This window comes from Botryllus schlosseri, chromosome 6 (assembly GCF_051294905.1).
Source record: "Botryllus schlosseri isolate E-star chromosome 6, Bs_hap1, whole genome shotgun sequence".
Lineage (NCBI taxonomy): Eukaryota > Metazoa > Chordata > Ascidiacea > Stolidobranchia > Styelidae > Botryllus > Botryllus schlosseri.
In genome coordinates, this window is record NC_137241.1 from 26,446,667 (window position 1) to 26,470,268 (window position 23,602).

At 39.7% G+C, this 23,602-nt stretch overlaps 2 protein-coding genes and 1 long non-coding RNA gene across 3 annotated transcripts in view; 2 read left to right on the plus strand and 1 right to left on the minus strand.

Moving 5' to 3' along the window:
• The window catches only part of LOC145440489 (choline/ethanolamine transporter FLVCR2-like), a 20,430-nt gene extending 12,986 nt beyond the window's left edge, over positions 1-7,444 (plus strand). The window contains exons 6-12 of the mRNA XM_080318107.1: positions 248-391; positions 1,266-1,333; positions 2,316-2,419; positions 2,614-2,724; positions 3,600-3,705; positions 3,779-3,890; positions 6,833-7,444. Coding sequence (XP_080174233.1) covers positions 248-391; positions 1,266-1,333; positions 2,316-2,419; positions 2,614-2,724; positions 3,600-3,705; positions 3,779-3,890; positions 6,833-6,900 — 713 coding nt within the window. The 3' untranslated portion in view covers positions 6,901-7,444. The remainder of the gene's footprint in view (positions 1-247; positions 392-1,265; positions 1,334-2,315; positions 2,420-2,613; positions 2,725-3,599; positions 3,706-3,778; positions 3,891-6,832) is intronic.
• LOC145440488 (choline/ethanolamine transporter flvcr2a-like) lies at positions 6,820-22,330 on the minus strand. Its single transcript, XM_080318106.1, has 11 exons — positions 21,638-22,330; positions 14,290-14,521; positions 14,043-14,138; positions 11,638-11,779; positions 10,661-10,804; positions 10,512-10,579; positions 10,342-10,445; positions 9,917-10,027; positions 9,583-9,688; positions 9,383-9,494; positions 6,820-7,660 (listed from the first exon to the last, which is right to left on the minus strand). The coding sequence occupies exons 1-11, from the start codon at positions 21,802-21,804 to the stop codon at positions 7,581-7,583; spliced, it is 1,362 nt and encodes a 453-aa protein (XP_080174232.1). The 5' UTR covers positions 21,805-22,330; the 3' UTR covers positions 6,820-7,580.
• Positions 17,012-21,017, plus strand: LOC145440508 (uncharacterized). Its single transcript, XR_013915547.1, has 3 exons — positions 17,012-18,578; positions 18,962-19,098; positions 20,821-21,017. It is a non-coding gene; the product is annotated as an uncharacterized LOC145440508 (long non-coding RNA).
• Positions 22,331-23,602: the final 1,272 nt, after the last annotated feature.

The following is a 23,602-nucleotide window of genomic DNA, read 5'->3' on the forward strand; positions in this document are numbered from 1 at the left end:
CACGATCAAGTTAGTGGCCTTCAACATGACTTCGCGAGCTTCGCCTTGCGTAAACTTCAACAGACTCACGCATAAATGTGTACTACCAAAATGCAGCATTAAATCAAGTTTACAATATTACATTTCAGTTGTATATATTTGTCGTAGTTAGGCCTAAATGTATGGTTAATTTTGATTTTTGAAGGTCTACCGGTCCGCGGGGTCAAAAAGGTTGAGAATCACTGTTCTAAACCATCATTTCCTTCAGTTTTTCAGGAAAAACCTCCCCTTCCTCCAAGTGGAGCCCAGATGGAATTTCTTCGAAACCAAGAAGATCGTGCAATATCCTATATGGGTTCAATAAAAAGTTTAGTCACGAGCGTTCCTGTAATGCTCCTCGTGATTTCGTACAGTAAGTATACCAGCTCCAGAAACGTTGCTCCTTAGCGCCTTATATACTTGGGCGGATTTGCAGAGAGAATATGATTGTTTTGATAATTTATTTGTGGTACAGAATTTGAACAAATTTTCTCCGCAGCAGTGGAGTCAATAATTAGATTACACTAACCTGCGGATTGGTGCACAACTCATTCGTTACGCTTGAATACACAGAGAGGTCTGCAACTGAGCCGGCTAAAAGCAGCAAAATTGGCAGTCCAATAGCTTGCGACAATGGCGCCCAAATTTAATAATACTGGTGTTGATCGAAAGCTAGTGTCGCACTGATTCCGCAAAAGCAAATTAAAATCTGGTCTGAGCAATAAAACCACCCCGGAATAACCGTCAAAGTATTAAAATAGAGAGAGAGAGAATCCTTATTCATCTACATTACATATCAACATCACACAACAAAACTGTAACACAGTGAAATGCCACATGCGATGTAGACGGGAGGCTCGATAAGACAAAGCCCGAGCCCCCATCATTGTCATTATTGTCACTGTTATTTTGGGCTGCCTGTTTTTAAACCGGACGTTGTTACGTGATAACCCGCTATTTTGTTTTGACTTCAACTCTGCTTTATTTCCGTTATCGTACTGATAACTCTTGATAAAGGGCACAACAAAAGTCTAAGGGTTAATAAATGTAGATATGAATATACTTTTGAAAGCTATATTACTTTCAATTAAAATCACATTACAATATTGTAATTCTGATTTCCACTTCTCTGCAGGTATGTTAATGTCTTGCTGATTATAATAAGTAATAAATAATTATTTCTACGCAATCATTAGGTCGTGAAATATCAATCGTATCGCACGTAACGTATTTCTAATTACACACAGGTATCAATGCCGGAGCGTTTTATGCAATTTCAATTTTGCTCAATCAAGAGATATTGACCTATTACCCGGTAAGTTGACTTGCGTCTCGGAAACCTGATGATTTCTGCCTGCGTGATACGTATATCTATTGTTTTAATGGCAGGAACTTCAAAAAAAGAAATTGCTAGGTTTCTCTGACTGTTTCTGCATCTTTGTAGGTGAAATAGCTTCTCTATTCTTTCCGTTCACTCCAGATTGTCGGTTGTCGTTTTATGTTATCTCTGTTTTTCATTCAGTGTACATTGGCTCTTATTTACAAGTTCTGAAAGGTCACGGTGGGTGTCTGATGGAAAGACCATACTCCACGTCGTTTTGACACATTCCTATATTTTAGGGTTACCATATTTTGGAATCGGGAAAGGAGGGCACTTTTTCCAAATTTTAAAACTTAGAATACCGGAGGAAAATCTTGAAAAAATAGTAAATTTGTTCCACTTCGTGGTCGGTTGACCAAAAAAAGGTCAGCAGTATTTCGTTCGCGTTACCAGTTGGTTAACTGAAAAAAAGTCAACTTTCCGGCTCAGCTCCCGAAATAGCCACCGGAGCGTTACTTGAGTGCTGATTGCCCAAAATTCTCAAAAATGAGAACAAAATCTCAAAACGGAGAACATCTAGTCGTTCTCGGCGGACATTTTCAAAAACCAGAGAAAGAAGGACAAAGTGTCCTAAAGGAGGACGTATGGTAACCCTACTATATTTGCATCTTATTGCAATCTTGTGGTGTTTTGAATTGATAAAATACTAATAAATCGAAACAGAACCATGCCCAGAAGCTGTATCATATCACCTCAAAGGCATATTACAAATGTCATGATATCGTTTAAAACCCGCTATCGTAATGGTAACGTTAGGAAAATATACATCAATTTAGACCGGCATTTTATCGAGGGCAATCGTTTGTACTATTTTGTAATCAACTTCCGAGTGATGACGGACAAATTGGTTTTTGGGATTGTTGGCACAAAAGTGCAATATTTTATGATGACCATGAGCGCATTGTTCAATTAATAGGAAAATGTCCAAGAAGCTGGTGAAATTGGACTAACGATGGTTATAGCTGGGATCGTAGGGGCGGTGATCTGTGGAATTGTCTTGGACAAGACGAAGGCTTACAAGTAAGCAGAGGTGGTATAATCACTATAATCCGTAAATAATGATGTCCATTCCTTCAATAGCCTAACGGAGTACGAGTCTGCTTTCATAGTTCTGTCGTGCATTTCATTCTGAGTTTGCTATCTCAACATGATTATGATATATTAATAACCACGAGTCATGACTAAAAGTTACTAATATGTATCATTGTTCTTAGAGTAACTACTGTCTTCGTGTACGTGATGACGACAGTCTTTATGGTGTCATACACTTTCACGCTATCTCTTGGGATGTTGTGGGTAGTCTACCTGGTTGCAGGGGCACTCGGGTGAGTACAATCCTATGTATATCTGGTGACATGGCTCTGATTTATTGTAAAATATAACGTTTCAACAACACCGACACATAGCCTACTTTGATGCACATTGTAGTATACTACAATAGCAATAGATATAGCTATAGCTTGATGAATATATCAATATTTGAAATAACAGATTACGTGGCATTTCATCTTCAATTTCAATATCCTCACTGACGTCTGTAATTATGTGTTCATGCCGTTGAAATAAATCCATGAGGTCACTTCATCGTCATACTCAGTGATTCTGGGTCTACTATATAGAACAGTTGCAGTTAACACTATGCTGACATACCGACTATACGTTTGGGTCCATTATCACACACGACCGATATTTCAAGTATATGTAGACGTCACGATTTTGCTGCATTGCATATGGTATTTGGAAAATAAATGAGCCATAATGACGCAATTTCACGGTTTTGTAAAAACTATCACCGTATGCTTTTTAAAGGTATTAAAATAAGACTTTTTTTCAGTGCAACCCAACCTTTACTTTCTGCAGTCAATCACGGATATTTAGAGTTCTAGATATCCCTGCGGTCAATTTGTTCCGTAATATGGTTCACGAAGCATAATTAAACTGCATGTAGAGCGAGTCAGTGGCGGTGGCCGCTAGAGTGGCTCACCTATACATCTTCATCAACAATTACATTACTTAGAGATGTAGATTGCATTGTGTGAACCACATTCGTGACAATTTTTTATCATAGTACTGGAAATTGCGAATTCTAAATTTCTGGTACTTGTTAGGTCATCGAAGACCCGATAAAAGAACCCATTCAAGTCTCTAGTCTAATCAGAGTCGGAAGACTGCGTGTACCGTAACAGTCCCATTGTTTCAGCTTTTTCATGACCGGCTATCTACCAATTGGTTACGAATTTGCAGCGGAAATCACTCATCCGGTGTCTGAAGGGATCTCTTCTGGATTGCTTACCGTATTCGCCCAGGTATATAACCTGTATACATTAAATTGGACTTGAGATGGTGCGAACGTAAAATGCTCTCTTGGTGCATTTCTAGATCTTTGGGATTGCATTCACAATCGGCATGGGTCACGCTATTCCGCATGTCGGGGTATTCGCAATGAACATCGGACTATCTTCTATGATTGCTCTTGGGACGATTTTAACAGGTATTAATATTTCACCATCTATAATAAGTGGTAGTGGAATGGAAGTCTTTGGACAAATGACTCATTTTTACTGATCTCAAATTGAAATCGAACCCTACGACGGTGACATTATCAATTTGCGTGAAGAAATTTATCGTCTCATGAGCTAATGAGGCATTTGTTACTAGTGAAGATTGCTATCGCAAGTATATAAACTTCGAGCATATTATAACCATGGATGTTTTGTAACTGGCAGGAATAGTGCGTACGGGAGATAAATGATATAGATCAGTGGTTCCCAACCTTTTTCAACTTATCGCCCCCTATCAAGCTCGACGCAAATTTTTGCCCCCCCCCCTCATATTTTCGGAACCGAAAAAGAGGACATGTAAACGGGAAGTTTTATACAACTAAACTCCGATCGCTGGTGAATTGATTAGAAATAAAGGTCATTTTTCGACATGTCTCCACGTTTAGTAGGTGGGAGTTTACCCTTTGTTAGTCAACTTTTGAGGCAGATCCAGAACAACCAGTTTTTCACGTGCATTTCGTGCCGATCAGTTGAATATAGCCGTTTTAGATATCAATTTCATTGATTGGTTCAATAAGCATCATTCGCTGTCTACCGACATGTAGTCGGTAGTGCATTTCGCTCTTGATGTTGTGTGATTGAGGGTCAAGCTCACAGCAAAATTTTTTGAGATTGTCAAGGTGCATGCTCGTTTAGTGTTGATTTTTTTACGCTGCCAGCGCCATGCATAGAGTGGCCCGCAGTTGAAATGCAATAGATTTCAACCAAAGATGTTATAATGAAATGAAAACTGTAATGTATGAAAAAGGTTCACAGTGCAGAACCTACCAAGGTTCGTTTGTGAACGTGAACCTCTAAATTTCTGATGTTCCCACACAGAAGCGAACGTTCACACTATACCCACTTCTTCAACTATCGCTATGAGAACAACGATTCTGGTTGTTCAATTCTCTCGTGACGCCCACGAGGTTTTTCTAGAAGCCCATTTAATAAGCGTAATTGGATTGCTCGAAGTGATTATTTTTGAAAATTACTACTTTGAATATAAGCGATAATTTGTCATGATTTCAGTCAATTTGGCGCTATTTTACAAAAGATTTGTCACCAAAAACCCTTCCAGTAGTTGGTAACGCTGATACTAACAATTCTGCGTCATCTGAATTAAATCCGGACTGCGAATGTATCAAGCTAGGGCTGCATTCAAAACAAAAATTTATTTAAAAAACAAACATGTTTTTTATTGTTTTTTTAGTCACGACGTCACAAACCTTTAATTGTGACGTCACAGTAGTTTAACATTGACAGGCCAAAATATCTTTAAACGGGACTACAGCATTTTCACGGTCGGCGGTCTTCATCATCAGAACACCCATTTCGTACCAATGATCTATATCAAATATATATCTACATGCTATAACTGTTGAACCGGCGATTTCGAGGGTTCCAGCCACCACGCATCGTATGTCGACTATATTGGGTGTAAATCGTCCGTAGGCTCGTACTCGGACTACATGCTTTTTTGAAATAGGTTCCTTATGGTACAGAATTTGAATATTGCAACGAACAACACATTCATATTCGCAACTTACTCACTATAAGCTTTTCAACTGACCCTCGTCGGTAGTGGCCGTCAGTATAATACGGAGATTGCAATTCGAAATATAAAGATGAAATAGGTAGTGTGACGTAAGAATGGTATAACAACAACAACGAGAGAAATCACAAAACGAGAGCGTTAAGCAAAAATTATTATAGCCAATTTGTATTGCAGTAATTGCATTTTTGCTTGACGCTCTCGTTTTGTGATTTCTCTCGTTGTTGTTGTTATACCATTCTTACGTCACACTACCTATTTCATCTTTATATTTCGAATTGCAATCTCCGTACTGACGGCCACTACCGACGAGGGTCAGTTGAAAAGCTTATAGTGAATAAATTGCGAATATGAATGTGTTGTTCGTTGCTTTTTTGAAAGTATTTACATCAATGATTCGCAACCGCGGCACTCAGCCGCATGTGGCTCCAAGGTCGCCTTCTTGCGCCTCTTATTGACCTCCAAATATGCCACAAAAATATAATAGACGAGAGTTTTTGTTTGTTTCTATGAATTGTTATAGTCAATTTCTGTATATATACATATATATGAATGCTAAAATTAGGGATATTAGTTATGTCTAAAGACGTCCAAGGCCGCTTCTGAAAGTCGGAAAAGAGAATTCTTACAGACTAAGCGTCAAACGCATGGATGAATTGAATACCCGTCAGACGAGGATATATCTTGAGTTCTGCTGGTCAGAGACCTTTATATATCATCTCTTTGAAGAGTAAATTTCGACACAATTGCACAATCATCAAAATATCGGCTTATAGTCAAGTATAAATTGCAATAAGTCGAATATTACTCAGCGCATCACGGGCAATCTTTACCATTAAGGGCTGGAATGTATGAAGATGAAGAGCTGTCACATAATGACATAATAGTATGCTAGTAATGATATGCATTTTCAGTTTATTTCAATGTATAGGCCTGGCACTTGCCAATCGGCGTCTATCAATGCTAAAATAACCGACATAGAATCTATGGAAGTCTATGTGTGCATGCTTTTGAATTAGCTGGATGGTGAAATCCAGACGTAGGCTAGCTACCTTTGGGAACCACTGATTTACACAGTTATGGCATAATTAGGCAACGTCTGAAAAAACACAACGGCAACCAATATGATTTATTACTCATTTGGTCTTTGATAGACCTATTACGCAACGAACGACCCAGAATTGAACCGTAGTCAGGTAGACGACTCGATTTTTCTTATTTGATGCCTAACTTGCCACCGTTTCCGGTTACACACGATTTCGCTGATGTTGTGGATCCTAGTCAATTGATGCGAGTTTCCAGAGCTCTGACTCTTTGTTTAAAAAAATTCTCTTTCAGTGCTCATACGACCTCATCTAAAGCGTCAACAGGCAAACGTTCGAGACACGTTCGGAGTTAAATTCTGATCGGAACTAAATTGTGGTTACATATGTGCTGAAGAAGGCTTGAGCTTACAACAAAGTCGTGTAAATCGTGTGAGCAACTGTGCAAATGACTTGAAACTATGATTGCTACCCTCTTGTATTTACGCTTGCTGTCGCCTTACTCTTAGTTGCATAAATTAGTGCCTAATAATTGTAATTATTACTTCGTTCACCATGCCTCCCTTATATTTATACCTTGTGACCATTATCTGTCGCTTGTTGAACTATTGCGTTTCACATCTATAGCGATTGTATTGTACTATCTGTTGTATTAGTTATGCATAAGAAGATGTGCCACAATGGACAATGGAAATTCATGCAGAGTTGGATGGAAAAGATAATATGCATATCGCAATTGCGTAACCTCATACGACGTCATATTGCCAACGTAATGAATCATCCAGTAGAATGATGATGATGATCTCAAGAATGTAACATTTTACAAATTCGCTTTCGAGGACCATGTAGCTTTGTAGAATTTTATCTGGAAGCATTTGAAATAAAATATAATCGTGAAGCACCGGCATGAATATCGATGCACAAAGCAAAAGTTCTATCTATCGAATAGCAGCAGCAGTTGAGGTTACAAGGTCACGATCCAACTGAAGGAAATTGTCTGCGAGGTCACAGATTTTAGCTTAGGAAGCCAAAGAAACATCGAATCACATCTTCGTTCCTGATTCCTCTGGAAAAATTTCGACTGCGTTCGCTTCTTGGCGTCTTAGTTCAGGACGGATGAGAACTGAAAGAAACCAAAGTCACATTAAAGTGTACAAGAGTGGTTCGTAGGAAAGAAACTAGGCGACAGTGCTGTAGCATTGCTGCTACGTCGACTCGTAGGCTTAATTCGGTTCCGGAAACAACAGGACCGAACCAACACTACCAAATGAACCACTGTGATTCTGGCAGAAAATGATGTGTAATATGTGAAATCATAGTGTCCTATATGATGTCGACACAAGCAAATCTCACGGCTCAGTGAAATTGATTCACGTCACAATTTCCATTTGGCTACAGGCAATTTGACCCCCACAATCAGCCTCGAACTTTTCATTGTTATGGAGATTGGCATTGGGACGTAGCAATGCGGTCCGCTCTTTTTCTCTTGAGCTACTCTCTCGTTTCACCAGACAGCATTGTTGCGTCCCAATGCCAATCTCCATAAAAATGAAAAATTCGAGGCTGATTGTGGGGGTTCCAGGGCCGCGAGCGGAATAAAATTTATATTTTCGTAATCAGTGCAGAGTCAGCTTTCGATTGATACCCGTTTTACCAAATTTAATGCTCGGCAAGCCGGTCAAAAATGACCGTCAAATTGCCTGTACCCGAATGGAAATTGTGACGTGAATCAATTTCACTGAGCCGTGAGATTTGCTTGTGTCGACCGACACCATATAGGACACTATGGTGAAATAGTATACTGATTTCTCAAACCACAAATAACTGCTTTCTGGAGCATCCCGAATTAGCTTATAAATGACCAGCACCAGTGTTTCAATTCACATTTAATATGATTATAGATGGTTATCGCCTTGTTTGTTGTTTAAATGACTTATTGACGAAGTTATGGCGTATTTCATACACATATATATATAGACTGTAATTACCAGAGGATGTCAGTACCGAAGTACCTCTACATTTTCGAAGTACATAGGTAGTTTTTTCCTTTGCACTACTCGCCCAAGTGGTTATGTTTTACCACTATTTTTTGGTTGGTTGGTTGGGGGGTAAGGGGGAATGGTGCATCGACTACGGGGTTCTTTCGCACCATGACTCAAGGGCTCCTTATGTATAGTTACTGTAGTCAATAAATCATTTGTCTAATCCTGTGACAATTACAAACTCCGTTAGTTTTCGATACACTACTTATACTTTAACAGTGTCGGGCAAAACTAATTACTTTGTTTATTTTGGATTTTGAAATGTAGAAAGTAGTTCGGGGACAACATTGCATCACTTTAACGTGTGAAATCGTCATAAGAACTACGTGCAATATCCATCACAGGAACTGCTGAATATATCTTAGAAGTCTGTACTTATTTGTAGCGTCATTAATCATTTTGCGTTAGTTGTGAAGTTGTATCTTGCAATTTCTAAAATGGCCACCACCTTTAAACTACCAAATGTATGCGAATCCTCGACAAAAATCTAATTTTCGGAACTACATACTTAGGTCCTTTCACTTTCCCCTTCCCCTGCTTCCACAGTTCTATTTCAAGTAGTTTTGACACGTCTTGGAAATCACTTCTAGTAGTCGTAATTAGTAGAAATCGACGCCGTTTATTCTACTTTCACTGGCATAGCAACGCTGCCTACTTTGATCACCTCTGGTAATTACTCACGAATTGACAGACTCGGTAGTACAGGTCGGTCGAAGTTCAGATAGTTCACGAACAGCTAATATAACGCCAAGCTCATTCAGACATTATTTAAAATAAATTTCATAATATATCGTATCACCAACCTGTTAAAATTGTCCCGATTCCGAGCATTACTGAAAGAGATATGTTTGCTGCCAATACCCCAGCGGTTGGAATGATGTTGCCCATCGCTATTGTAAACACGATCCCGAACACCTGAATAAAAAGAAAGAGAGTCCAACAGTGTATTGATCGGGACATGTATACTTGTTATGCTTGTCTTATGCAGAAATACAATTTATACCTGAGCTGCTGCGGTCAACAAGCCGGACGAACTGCCCTCAGAAACTGGATGACTGATTTCAGCTGCAAACTCATAGCCAATAGGTAGATATCCGGTCATGAAGAACCTTTAGGAAAGTACATGGATATTGCATTCCGATATAGACAGGCGATCCTACCAAACTAGGGCTATAGCTAGGCCTTGTTTTCCAATAACAAATTAGGAAATTTGTTTGTATTGAGATAAATGGTTTCATTCATAATGCTAAACATAATGTGATTTAGAGAAGTCGACATTACCAGGTTTATATAATCCCGGGTCTAACATTAGGAGACATACAGGCCTACATACTCACCCTAATGCGCCTCCCGTTACATAAACAATCCATAGCATCCCAAGCGAAAGTGTACAAGTATAAGTCACCATAAAAGCAGTTGTCATCACATATACCAATACAGTGGTTAGTCTAAAATAAAAATATTCATCTGCCGGTTGATCAATTTTGATAGTTGGAAAGCTGCGAATGCCACCGTTATAACAACATCCCTTCGTAAAACGACAGCGGCACTATCTTCTCTGTTTTCTCATGGAAAATTTTTAGAATTTCATTGTAGGCCTATTGCAATCTTGTGATGTTTTAACTGATAAAAGTATTAATAAGAATCGAAGTGAACGAACTCTACGTCTGCTGAGAGCTGAGGTCATCAATTACAGTTTACTATGAACCAAAAAAAAACATTTACATATACATACTATACACTTGTGCGGTGTTCAACTTACTTATAAGCCCTTGTTCTGTCTAATATAATACCACATAGAATTGCACCACCGATTCCAGCCAAAACCATTGTCAGCCCAATTTCGCCAGCTTCTTTGATGCTACCCTGTGTTCGAGACAAATGCACAATAACATGCACCTGATCATCAGTATCATTTGTAAAATAACTTACCGGATAGTAAGTAAGAATTTCTTGATTGAAAAGCGTTGAAATAGCATAGAATGAACCGGTATTGATACCTGGAAATTATGTAGCATACAGGGTGTGCGTGAATTCATCATTAGCAAGGTCGGCTGCAATTGACTCTTTATATAACATACCGTACGACAAGATCAGCAACACGACCGACAATTTCGTTACTAAGAACTCTATCGATTCCATATATGACATAGCTTGTTCGCGCTGGTTTTGGAGAAACTTCATCTGGGCCAGGCTGGGAGGTAACGGGGGCTTGGCCTTGAAAACTAAAACAAAGAATACAGTTTGGTAAGTAAATCTAATTTCATTATATGTCATCACATCCAGGTGCGGAAGTTATTTAATTAGACAGCATAGCAGTAAAATTTCAGACAGAGTAGAAATGTTGACTAACTAATCGCAGTAGTCAGCATTGCTTCTCAAGTAGAGGCGGTGATTGCCAAATGCCAATGCATGCCAAAACTATACTTCAATGGAGTATAAAATGAAAGGTCTGAAAGTACTTCAAGTAAGTAGTTTTAAGAAGTAGATTGGTCGAGGTGTCGCATAATTTTTAGCACAGTATATTGGATCGCGGATATCCTTTCGAAATTTCAAGATGCGTCTTCGCGGCAACCTAAACTGACTGACGATATAAACATTTTCGTAAATGTATTGCGTTACCATGGTACAGAGGCTATTTTGCCCGGTTGTTATGATAATTTCATTCGCAAACGCGAGGCCAAACAATCTCACAGTTATACTTTCTACCTTACAAGGACCAGGTGTTAAAAGTAAGTCGTTTTGCGTAAGAAAAACTGCTTGCTAGAAGTAGTCACTTGAGTAACGAAAAGTTGGCAAAAACTACGACAAAGTATGGTACTTTGTTACTATGACTGCCTCTGATCCACCGACATAGCCAGGACGCGAAAGTTTCCTTTTCCCATTCAAAAACATTGACTTTTGCTAGAATAGTGATGTCATCTAATCTCGCTAGGTCACGATGAACCTTTGACGCCAACTCGATATTAAGGAATTTCGTCTCCCTCCACAACTGCCAACCTCTCCCCCACATTTTTTATCCTGATTAGGCCTACGGTTGAACTCGTATTTGACTTACAGATTAATACGAGTAATGCCAGTGTAGTGGTTACCGCAGCTGTTCCAATGAACATGTATCTCAAAGCAGGCCCGACAATGTCTGGGTCTTCGACATCCGGCACGATGATAGGCGGCAAAAGGAAACCCATCGCGACTCCTGCCTGTTAAGAAAATGTGTGAGATCAATGGCACCACCGCTTCACCAAGTATTATTCTGGAAGTTTATTCTTCAAGAATCGATCAGCAACTTTCTGGTACCATACTTTTTACACAACGATTCCACTGGTTGAAAACAAGTCCAATAGACCAATAATTATGAAGATGTATAGGTTGAGTGGATCTGTTTTCGTGTACAATCAAAGAAGACGAGCCAACTACACTCTTAGCATATTCATAATAATTGGGTTAGTTAACTCGTTTTCATCCGTTGGAATGGATGTGAAATCATAATTCGGTACCGGAAAGTGGCGATGGTTTGCTTCTCGTCCTGCGCTATTATGGAAATCTACACCAATACACCAATATCCCGCCTACATTTACAGTGTAACAGATCTTTCGTTTTAGCTAACGTCGTAGACTATTACCACGAGATCAATGTATGCTCATTTGATGGTTGGCACTTGGCAGCGCAATGGTCAAGTCCACCATTGCGAAACCAACGGGTTCAGGCTCGTGTCCAACCGGGGTTTATCGCGGCTCCCCATCGTCATCTGATCTCACAATAGCCTAGAGAACGAAAGCGGATCATGCTAGAAGTCGGCAGCTCAAGAATCATAAAACGGTAATATCGTGACCGGGTGTAAATCATCCATATATAGATGACGAAACACCGTGAGCACTAAATACATCAACGATAGGGTTGCCATATTATGAGATCCAGGAAAGATGACATTTTTATAAATCATCAAATTTATAATATCGGAGGAGAAATGGAATAATTTGGAACTCTTTTCATGGTTGGAATTGTCTTGCACCTCGCTGTTTCAACTTAAATCGACATCAAATCACTTCAACACGTACGTCTCATTATACCTGTAAATGTAATCAGGGATCCCGCCTTTTCCGGCGTAGGAATCCTGATCAGACATCCCACTCCTGGGCTTTTCCACCCAGATCTGGGTTTTTCGAGCATCACCTGGGTTTCTGGGTTTTTGTCCCGGAAATCTGGGTTTTTTCAACATCATGTTCGCCAGGTTAATTTTATGTTCGAAAATCAAATAATATTAGTTCAATTAATTCGTAAGATCATATGTTTAAAAATGCACGAGCTTCAGCTGTCGATTGACTGCTTGATTGCTGCATTGTAGAGGGATTTCGTTCTCTATTGTAACCGCAGAGTCTTGAGAAACGGTTTGCCTACTAAAATGAAAGGCCGTGATGTGACGGAGCTTTATTGTATACCAACTTCCAGCTTGCAGAAAGTTATATTCATAGGGCAACTCATTGGAGTTTGGAACCGTTTTCTTGCAATTTATGTCAATTCAAGACTTGACTGCTAGTATCAATAAATATAATAAGATCTTGGTTTCACAGCTTATTTAACGTCGACTTGCAAAGTAATAATTTTATTTCACACGAGCTTTCGGGGCAACGCGCACTTATTATTTTCGTAGCAATGCGTCGAAAAGAAAACTAGATATATTTTTTTATATTTGCATTGTTAACCGAGCAAAATGTATAGTATGAACTGTTATAGTTTCAATATCAAGGGCTAAAACTTGGTTCTGTATGTCAATATGACTGTCAGATTCCATTTTCTCAGCTTTCGAATAGGAATTTGAGTGAAATACATGATCTGGGTTTTTCTAGGTTTATTTAGCGTCCACATCTGGGTTTTCCGAAATATCCCAGTGGCATCTCTGATCCTGATCAATCGTCAGGTCGTCAATATTGTGATCAGGTCGTCAATATTGTGAATCGCAAATATTGTTAACGCATTCCGCGTTCGGAACGACCCGGTGCGGGGCGTTAATGTTTTTAACAATGGCATGGAGCAATGCACGGCATTCCTTCTTGTCGCGTCACATCACATTGGTATTAAATGTATAAATAATATGAACCAATATGCGCATGAATTACTATAACATATCAAGATGTCAATTGGGGAATTTTATGGCCATATATCAGAAATGTGAGCATGTGCGGCGCATAGTACATATTGTATATGTGATTCAGATTTGATTAGGCGCAATTGCAAACTGCTAATCGCTACTCGGCAGTGTTATCTTGATGTAGCATCTCTTAAGTAATGTCTGATAAACGTTTTATTCGATGGGTATACAATCTACAACACCGTAACCACGAGCTATTGAGTGTCAATGACAGTGTTTTCAGTGGGATTTTGATATATTGTATTGAGTGGGATTTAAGTCATTGAAACTTCATCTGCTCATAATTTTTTCTAACTTCTGCATAGGCACCAACCTGATTACCGAAAACCGCGATAGCGCAAGCTGTTGAGACTTCTTTTGGTCCAAACCAAGTTGCCGCTATTTTAGATGGCATACCCAGTATGAATACCTAAAAATAAAAGATACGTCGTATTTTAGCAAGCTACAACATTATATCCGTACCGATATCTCTGTAGAATTACTCACTTTAAATATTCAAGCTTCAAGAATCTCAGAAATATCCAATTAAAAAGGGATATTATCGGGGCACCGCGACCTACTTGTGAAATGGCCGCGATAACTTGGCCTGTCATCGTCACCGCGAATAAATTGGATTCCGCGGACGCAATCTTAACGCAAGCTCCGAGCGCGTTGAGGCCGGACCCAAGAATCGCTATAGTCCGGACGCCTCTCCTGTCGAGTAGCCAGGTCGCCGGTATGATTAAAGGAATATAGGCTAGCATGAACACCATTGACAACCAATCTGTAGTGGTCTGCTCGACGCCATAAAATCTGGAAACAAAGGGCATCATTATCCCGTGCTCGTGCTATCAGCTGTCAACCTGCGCACATCCACTGCAAAGTGTTAAACGAAATTGGTGTATTGCGGCAATTTACAACATAGCGTACGGTGCGCATCAGGTATTATTTCGCTTTCTCACCAATTCCATTGAGTAAAAAAGTCTAATATACCATTATTTTGGAAGTGTATGCCAGTATGTTTTCGCGTACCACCCTAAGAATGCGCACAGAGGTGATATACTCACGCAGAAATGACTACACCCCTACGATATATCTCCATAAAGCATAATTTGATACCTGAAAGTGCCGATTTTCTGATTTGCACCATGCGCTATGGTGGAACTATGACAATGCACCTATTTATACTATTTTACAATGCAATTGAAGTGAATTCTGGAAATGAAGGGGTGATTCATCAAATATATGCTCTGCCATTCCTTCAGTAACGATTTACCTAATTTCTGAATCACGAGTGCTGATAAATAGGGGAACACAACGTTCGATATCTCCTATACCAGTGGTCGCGAACCTTTTTCGTCCGAAGAGCCATATTGACCCTATATTTTCCATTTTACCTCCCAGAGAGCCATACATGTCAATCAACTACTACGTCTCAATTGAAAAAATTGTGACGTCATAGTAGTGAAAATTCGACATCACTACATGGGATTCGCCATTTGCACCGTATTTACTCAGTAGAAACTCGTACTAATCTAATCATGCTGGTTGCCATATTTGAATTATGAGTAAGAAAAACTTGAGCGACATAGATTTTTTGCAAGTGATATGTATTTTAATTGTTTTGCACTGAGAGCAGTGGTGATCCTGCGATTGGGGGGGGGGGGGGGGGCGAGACTTCCGGGGGGGGGGACTATGAGTATGTAATCGCAGTTTATTTCTCGCCGGAGATCAGAAAGACAATGTTTATTTGAAAACTGCATTGTGATACAGACGCTGCCATGTCTCCTAGTCTCTTTGATCAATGAATGCATCGTGCAATTCAAGATTTCGTACCGGCTACATCGAATTTGCGAGTGATATTGGTCGCCGGCGAGACAGCAACTTAAATTTGGAAATTTTGAAAAGGGGTCCGAGCCCCTAACCCTCAATACGTCACTGTATTAACCTATCACAAACCCATGTTTATACTCCACAAGAATAATTATACTTTTTGTGCGGAAGATTTAATAACAAGTTGCTGTAATATTGATAAATTAAGCACATAAATAAAAATATCGCAAAGAGCCATATCTTATGTTCAAAAGAGTCATAAGAGCATGAGCTACACAGCCATTTTTTCAAATTAGATTAGAATTAAAATTAGAGCTACACAGTTTTTTCCTAATTAGATTTGAATTAGAATTAGAGCTACACAGCTTTTCCAAATTAGATTAGAATTAGAATTAGAATCGCTGAATTCGCAAAAACTTGGAAATTGAATGAAATTGTGAATGAGAAATAAATACAGCAATAATAAAGTTCAGTTCATATCAAATCACTGTGCACTCCCATAAGCATGAGATTAGTTAACGTCTGTGTACACCAAGCGCGGCTCATTTTCCACTATATCATGGGTCACCAACAAGAGAGCCACATGTGGTCGGTGATCTGATTTGTGATTTTGGAAGAACGCGAAGTAAAGAGTAGGAATGGTGTGAACGTGAGGTTCTCGTTCGGGTTCTGTGTGTGAACCTCAGAAATCGGGAGGTTCACGTTCACAAACGAACCTTGGTAGGTTCTGCACTGTGAACCTTCTTCATGTATTAAAATGTATCACGTCATTATTACATCTATGGTTCAAATTCTTTTCATTTCAACATCAGACCACTATATGCAAAGCGCTGGCAGCATAACAAAATCAACACTAAACGAGCAATAAGCTCACACCTTGCCAATCCCAAAAGTTTTACTTGCTATGTTACAAAGGTTTGCTCGAAATATTCAGCTTTCCGGTTGTGCATATTTAGTGACTCTCTGCTGTGAGCTTGACCCGCAATCACATAACATCAAGAACGAAGTACACTACGTATAAGTAGTCAGCGAATGATGATTATTCAACCAATCATTGAAATAGATATAAGAAATACGTCGTTGTCCTTGACCAATGTGGAAAATCAAGCAGGCGTTCGGGATCCATCTGCGCAATATCAATATCGCAATAGTCCGACGCCGAATACATTGTTCGGTATGGTCCCGGCCGTTAAGGCGTAGCTTGTATTCCCTTGCAAGTCATCGTCAAAATTGTTGGCAAAGCAACGGACGATATTGATTTTCTGGGATTAATATAGCATTTGATTGCTTCAGTTGATATATTTTGTGACGTTTAAAAAGTCAGCATGTACTTCAGTATTGTGGCATAATGTGAACTGAGTCGTCGATATGGTATATATGTGTACAATAATATATCACTTCGCTGACATGTAGGGCTGGAATTAGCAATGTGACGTCACGTGACATCATAAGGTTCACGTTGGCGTTCACCCAGAACCTTTCAAAAAGGTTCGCGTTCACACGAACCTGAACCTTTCAGGTTGAAATTGATTTCAGTTTCAAATGATTGTAGTTGTTTCAAAATGGCCCAGGCACTGCAAAGGCCTAGGGCTTTCCCACAAGATCAATCTTTAGGATGAAATATTCTTTCAGCTAGTAACGTGTCTGGCTAGTCCCAATATCGATTCATTAGTCGCTGAAAAACGTGATCTGGTACCGTGAGCATCTCATAGTTCAAAATAAAATGAAGTTTTGATCATAATATTTCTTGTTGTATTTGTACTTCTTTATTAAAATTACTTCTTTTGTGATAACCATGCGCATGTTCAGTGTTCACCGCCCATGCAAGTGCGCACGGCGTTGTACTAACGTAAAGTTTTAAAAACGTGGTCGCAACTAGAATGTTGTTCGCAGACTACAAGCTATACTATATGCCAGCATGGCTATCATTCGTCACATCGCTATCATTCCCTGCGCGGGAGGGATATTCTTGCTGCAAAATGCCGCGGATAAAGAGGCATTTACAGGAAAACAATAAACTACACTGTAAAAAATCTGGTAGATTTACTGGGAAATCTCTGTAAATTTTGCAACGAATTACCGGTAGCTGCCAATAACTGTTCGTAGCTTGTAATTTCACATTTTGATATGTAATATTACCTCAATTTAGCTCTAAAGTCAAGTTACCAGATTTCTTCGCAAAATTACTGACAGTTACTCGTTACTGAAGTTTACCAGGCTATTGGCAAAATTGATTAACCTGAAAATCTCTGCAGCCAATGTATACATACGTGGAAATGAATGTTACTGATATCATTCTCGTGGTGATTTGACCTGATTCAACCTCGGTCACCAGACTGGGGTCTGTCATACGGAAATTGTTGGCCCTAGTACCAATTTCAGTATAGTACAATAGTACATAGTAGGGTAAAAGAAACAACTGACAATCGTAGATAGCCACTATTTTATATTATAAGGCTATGCCTATACGACCGGTCTCGCTGGTTACATTCGTTGTCACGGATAGGACTGATGAGTTAGAATATCTGTTTAGGATGTATAATATTGTTCAGGAACTAGAAATATCAGCGCCGCATGCTAAGTTGACCATTCGTTGATGGCGAACAAGGCGACCTGTCATAGGTTACCGTTACGCGTTACTGCTTTTTCTGAGATTCGTAGTAAACAACCAATGCACAACTGTGACATCACAAATGGCGTCTGGTTAAGTATGTACGGTAAGTAGTGACAACACATGGAATAAATATCAATTTATACGCAATTAGATGGAAAAGAAAGGAACTAGATGTAATGATAAATGTTTCTGTATGAAAAAAACGACCTAAATTAACCATTATAACGCAGTGGCCAGTAGATATTATTGGTCGCATGTCAGCGGATGAATACCACTTATTTCGAAATCGTTGGAGTGTCGTATCGTCGTCTGGCCATTATTGAGATTTGAGCAAAAGGTGAAGCGAAGCTTGTTGGCTTGAAGAAAGTGGACACGATCGTTGAAGATTCCTAGGAATGCTGATTGGAATACGCATCGTAAAAGGTACAGTACTACATAGTATTCGTTACCGTGAATATCTACGACTGTGCACACCACCGGGATGACTTTGATTTCATGATTGAAATACTTCATTCGCCGCATTCTCTGTTCTATTTAGGGATGTTAGTCGACCTATATACTGACCTGTGACACCACATACTCTGCCGCGGAGTAGTTGAAACTGTTGGCATGTTTATGTCATTTTTGGGCCATAGCATAGAGATGTTTCCATCCACTGCTGGATTTGTTTGGCACACATGCCACCTCAAATGAGGAACATTTTGCTTCAATACCCTAATATCAGTGGTTCTCAACCTGGGGAACGCGAGAAATTGACTAAGTCTGTATGAATTCTGACTAAACATGTGTTTCGCTACCAATTTCAGAAGACGATTGTTGAAGATGAAACTTATTTCGTACCGGTATTCAAGAAAGCTCGCCAAATTCAAACTCCAGCAGTCCCGTTCAACTTCATTCAAGCAAATTTTTGATATTCGTTGAAGATTTAGAGGAATTCCCACGTGTAAGTCATTCATTACTTCATAGCTTTGGCAGTAGCCTAAAATTCGTTGCGCTGGGTAGCTGTTGTTAATAGATGGTGAACTGCACTGCGTAAGACAGACTTGGATGCAATATAGGTTGCTCGGTTTCACACTCAATTAAGCTACCCTATATCAACACAATTCAATTCAATTCCAAAACTGATCAAATTGGGCATGGTAGTACAGAACGTCGAACTACTCCTTGTTCTCTGTAGTCACTAACAGCATTAGGATTAGTCTCAGTACAACCGACCTTGAAACAAATTGATGTCCTGTCCAATGTTTTTTTGCTATTTTCAAACAAGTTTGGGGAAATTTGTCAAAAATCTTAACGACAGGAGTACGTATTCAAACTTGGCGTAAGACATACCATACGTATACTATTAGATCTGAGATGGGCACCTACTGCCGTGAATGGGAATTTGTGCGGCTGTCAACACCTAATTCAATTAGTATGTGTTAGCATCCGTCGACATGCAAATTGAAATTACTAATTCACTCCCAATTTTTTTTTAAATTTTAATTATCCTCGAAATTTTCTTCGCGCTCCACGCAACATAACTTAATTTTTTGATTCTAATATAGTAGCGCCCTTCTAAATCTGAGCAGGAATCAGAATCGTGTGCTCCTCACGAAAGAAATTTTTTTATGGTACATTTGGGCGATTTCAATATATTTCCACTACCGATACGATGAACAATTCGGATCGGGGATCAAGAAATAATAGTATGCAATAAAGTGCATGACTAATAATAATTGGCCCACACGAAGATGCAATATCATTTATAACTTGCCTGCTGCATTTGATAAAGTAAGTCATGAATCTCTGCTATATCATGTAAAAGGCGGAGCCGTCACCACACAATGTACCAGTACCGGTACTTCAAAAATTGTTATATTTTTGTTACCCTATTTGTCTTAGTAGTCTTTATAACAGGGGTGGCCAACCTTTTCAGCCAAAGGGCCACATTTGATTGGCGAACTATTGCGCGGGCCACTAGCCGCGCGAAGCGCGAAAATTTTTCAAAGTTCATAGGTCAATAATATTGTCACTTGACTATATCGCTGGGCTCAGTTTGCAAGGACTGGACTATTCGGCGCCTGGATATATCGATATCGATAGCTTCGACCAACATGCGTCAATCATTTGGTGCCTAGGTTTCATAGTCGACGGCCTTTCTGCGAGCGCAAACACAAGGTAGCAGATGTTAAATGGCACTTTGTCCCGTAATCGTGAATAAAGTTAGACTCAATCTGATACATTAGGCGTTTTTTCCATTTTCACAAAGGGGTATCGATATTAAAAGCAAGAAATTGAGTGACAACATGTTGCGCGAACCATGTAATTTTTTTTACTTTTGATAAATCGCTCGTAAATTATTCTGCTTTATTGTAGTGTACGAATATCTACCAAAATGTGACTATGGCTCATGGATCTGCCAATGCGTCGGAACTGGTATTTTAGTCATCACATCTCAAGTGTGGCGGCCAGACTTATCGAATTTTTGGTTGGCCTTACAAGTTCACAACCTATGCAATCCATTTTTAATAATATTACTAATTTCGGAAATGACCTCGCGGGCCACTCAAAACCTTCTCACATGTGGCCCGCGGGCCACGGGTTGGCCGGCCCTGCTTTATAATGTCATGTCTAGGTTAGGAACTTTGCTTAATATAGCGACTTACGCATGTATTCTTTTTAGTGGAACTGCAAGATACTAGCTACACAGAAGGAATGAGGACGAGAAAAAGAAACAATTGGAAGTTTGACCGATGGTGGGAGACCACTCGTGTTACTGCATGTCTCCTAAAGAAAAATTAGACCTCCAGCAGCAATACTTTTCCATCGATAATCTTCTCATCGTGAATCATGAATGAATATACAGTTTGTACCAATGTCGTTTGGGGGTGTGGAGAAGCTTTTGCGATATTTTAGCATCGGGTTGCTTTGCGATAGGTATGGGATCTAGGTGAATTTACAAGCTGGTATGTAATCCTGATTTACACAGACAGCATGTATGTAGGTAGGCGGTTAAATTACAGTCTGAGTGGCAAATATACAGGATACAATGTAGATTGGATATACTGGAGGTGACTGTAACATTACAGTCTGGCGTGTAAAGTGAGATTGCCGGACGAGTGTAAGTTAAATTTACATTGACTAATGGTAATGTTGAATTACCACGAAATGTCTGGCTACCGTGCTTCCAAACATTTCGCGGTAAATCAAGGTTTTTTTTTTTTACAGTGTAGATTAGAACTAAAATTAGAGCATAAAAACATTTAACAAATTAGATTAGAATTAGAATTAGACCGCTGGGACATTTCATAAATTAGATTAGAATTAGAATTAGAATTAGAGTATAGAAACATTTCATAAATTAGATTAGAATTAAATTACTGACATTTCGCTCACATTTAGTGAAATTAGACAACTAGAATTATCTAGTTGTCCAAGTCTGCTCCTAGGCCTATACCCAACATGGATGTCGCCATTCGGGGGATAAATTCTGTACCCACCTTGTTATAATATTGCTTATAATGCTGTAGTGTATCCATTGAAATGCGTTGGTGGCAGAGTACGAAGCGAACAAAGCGAGCATGAACCATCGACGTATGTATAATTTGACCGGTGGTAGATTGTCATCTGATTGCAGTTCATCACACAGTTTTCGCTCCGAGTCCATCGCTCGTTTCCCATCTATTTGACGCAGGACGCAACGATGAACAGTACACGACCTTCAGCAGTGCTCACTATACTAAGCCGTACTTGTCGCAGGGTCTATGATAAATACAAAGAAATCCGAATCAACTTTGAAGCACGGATATCGGATAGGTAAAGACCTTCGATTGAAACTGCTCTGGTTAAATGAACTGGGACTGTTTACTTGCAAAGTGAACCTGAATTTATCAGTTCATACGAACACCATGTACACACCAAATGAACTTCTAATAGCATCTACAAACCGATCACACTGCGACATAATTCCTAAAATTCGAAAATCCGCTGACTGTACGCGTTACTAATAGCTATATTCAACAGTTGTCCCTGTACGTACACAATATGAACTGCAGTTCCACTGTATCCAACATGTGCTTGTGCATACTCAAGTGTACTCATGACAAATTTGATTTACTCGAGTGTTTGCACAACGATTACCCACGTCATATTCGTATTCCATGCGGTGTAACTACACATAATTTTGACTAGCTACCCCTATGGCCGGATTGCAGACACATCTTCTTCTGTAACCATATGCAGTGTGTGGGATTGTACAGGCAGTGTCGCGTCGCGTCCATATTGGTTTCATTGATTCTGCAGCAATGCATGCCATAATCAGGTCACCAACAAAATATTTTTACAAATACTTCAGTCAAATATTCTACATAGCTCATGAAATCAGGAATACCCGCTCACAGCTAAGGCTATATGCGTGGGAACTGAACATCAGTAGCCTACTGACTACATACTGGTCTGGGAATGAACATCGGGTCAAAGGTACACATGGCAATCATGCATATCTCACACATTTTGGTTTGCTTACACATTGGCAGTTTTCAGCTGTCCAGTGTCCACACATGTACCCAGGGCCGTAACAGCACTTCGTCAGCCCCCCCCCAAACGTTCGTCTCGGCCCCCCCATAGGGTGAAAAACCTAACTTCTAGGGGGCTCCGCCCCCCAGACCCTCCTCAGCATGTGCGCTGTTTCCCGCTACTTGACCGCTACATTGGCTGTCCATTCAGTGTGTCAGCTTTTCTCGCCTAAACGCGCGAAGCGCGAGAAATTTCTAGTTCGATGACTGAATCGGTCAATATCATTGGGAATTGCATATATATTGCTGCTAATTTTTTCTCTCTCTCTGCTCACGTAATAGGATTTACCGGTAGAGCTGAGTGAGGTGTGTTTAAAAAGGTAGGAACCCTCAATAATAATTAAACATCTCCGGGTGTCCGTTGCCAGGAACGAAACAGCACTTCGTCAGCCCCCCCCCCCCCAAAAAAAAACTTGAGTCATGGGCTTCCATGCAGTAATAAACCGACCCCCATCACGTTGGTCGCTTTTATCACGAAATTATAGTGGTATCGTTTCGCGAGCGCGCGCAAGACGCGAAAATTTTCGAAGTCATGATAAATCGGTCAATAAGGTCGGGAATTGCATATATATTGTTATGAATTTATTGTCCTATCTACTCATATTTACCTGGATAGCTCAGTGAGGTGTCTTCGAAACTGTAGAGTCCGTAAATAATAATTAAACATATTCGGGCGGGCGGACCCGTTGGTATGACTTCGTTACATGATGTTATTTCGTGACCTCCTGTCTGTTATATCAAAAAATATAGAATCGTCCAAACGTACTAAACTAAAAGTTCACACGATTTCAAATTGGTATTTCTTCACTGCCATATATACTGCGGGATGGTATTTGTCTTGTGAGGTTCAGATTGCCAAGACAGGAACATTCGGCGCCAGTCATTTAAGCG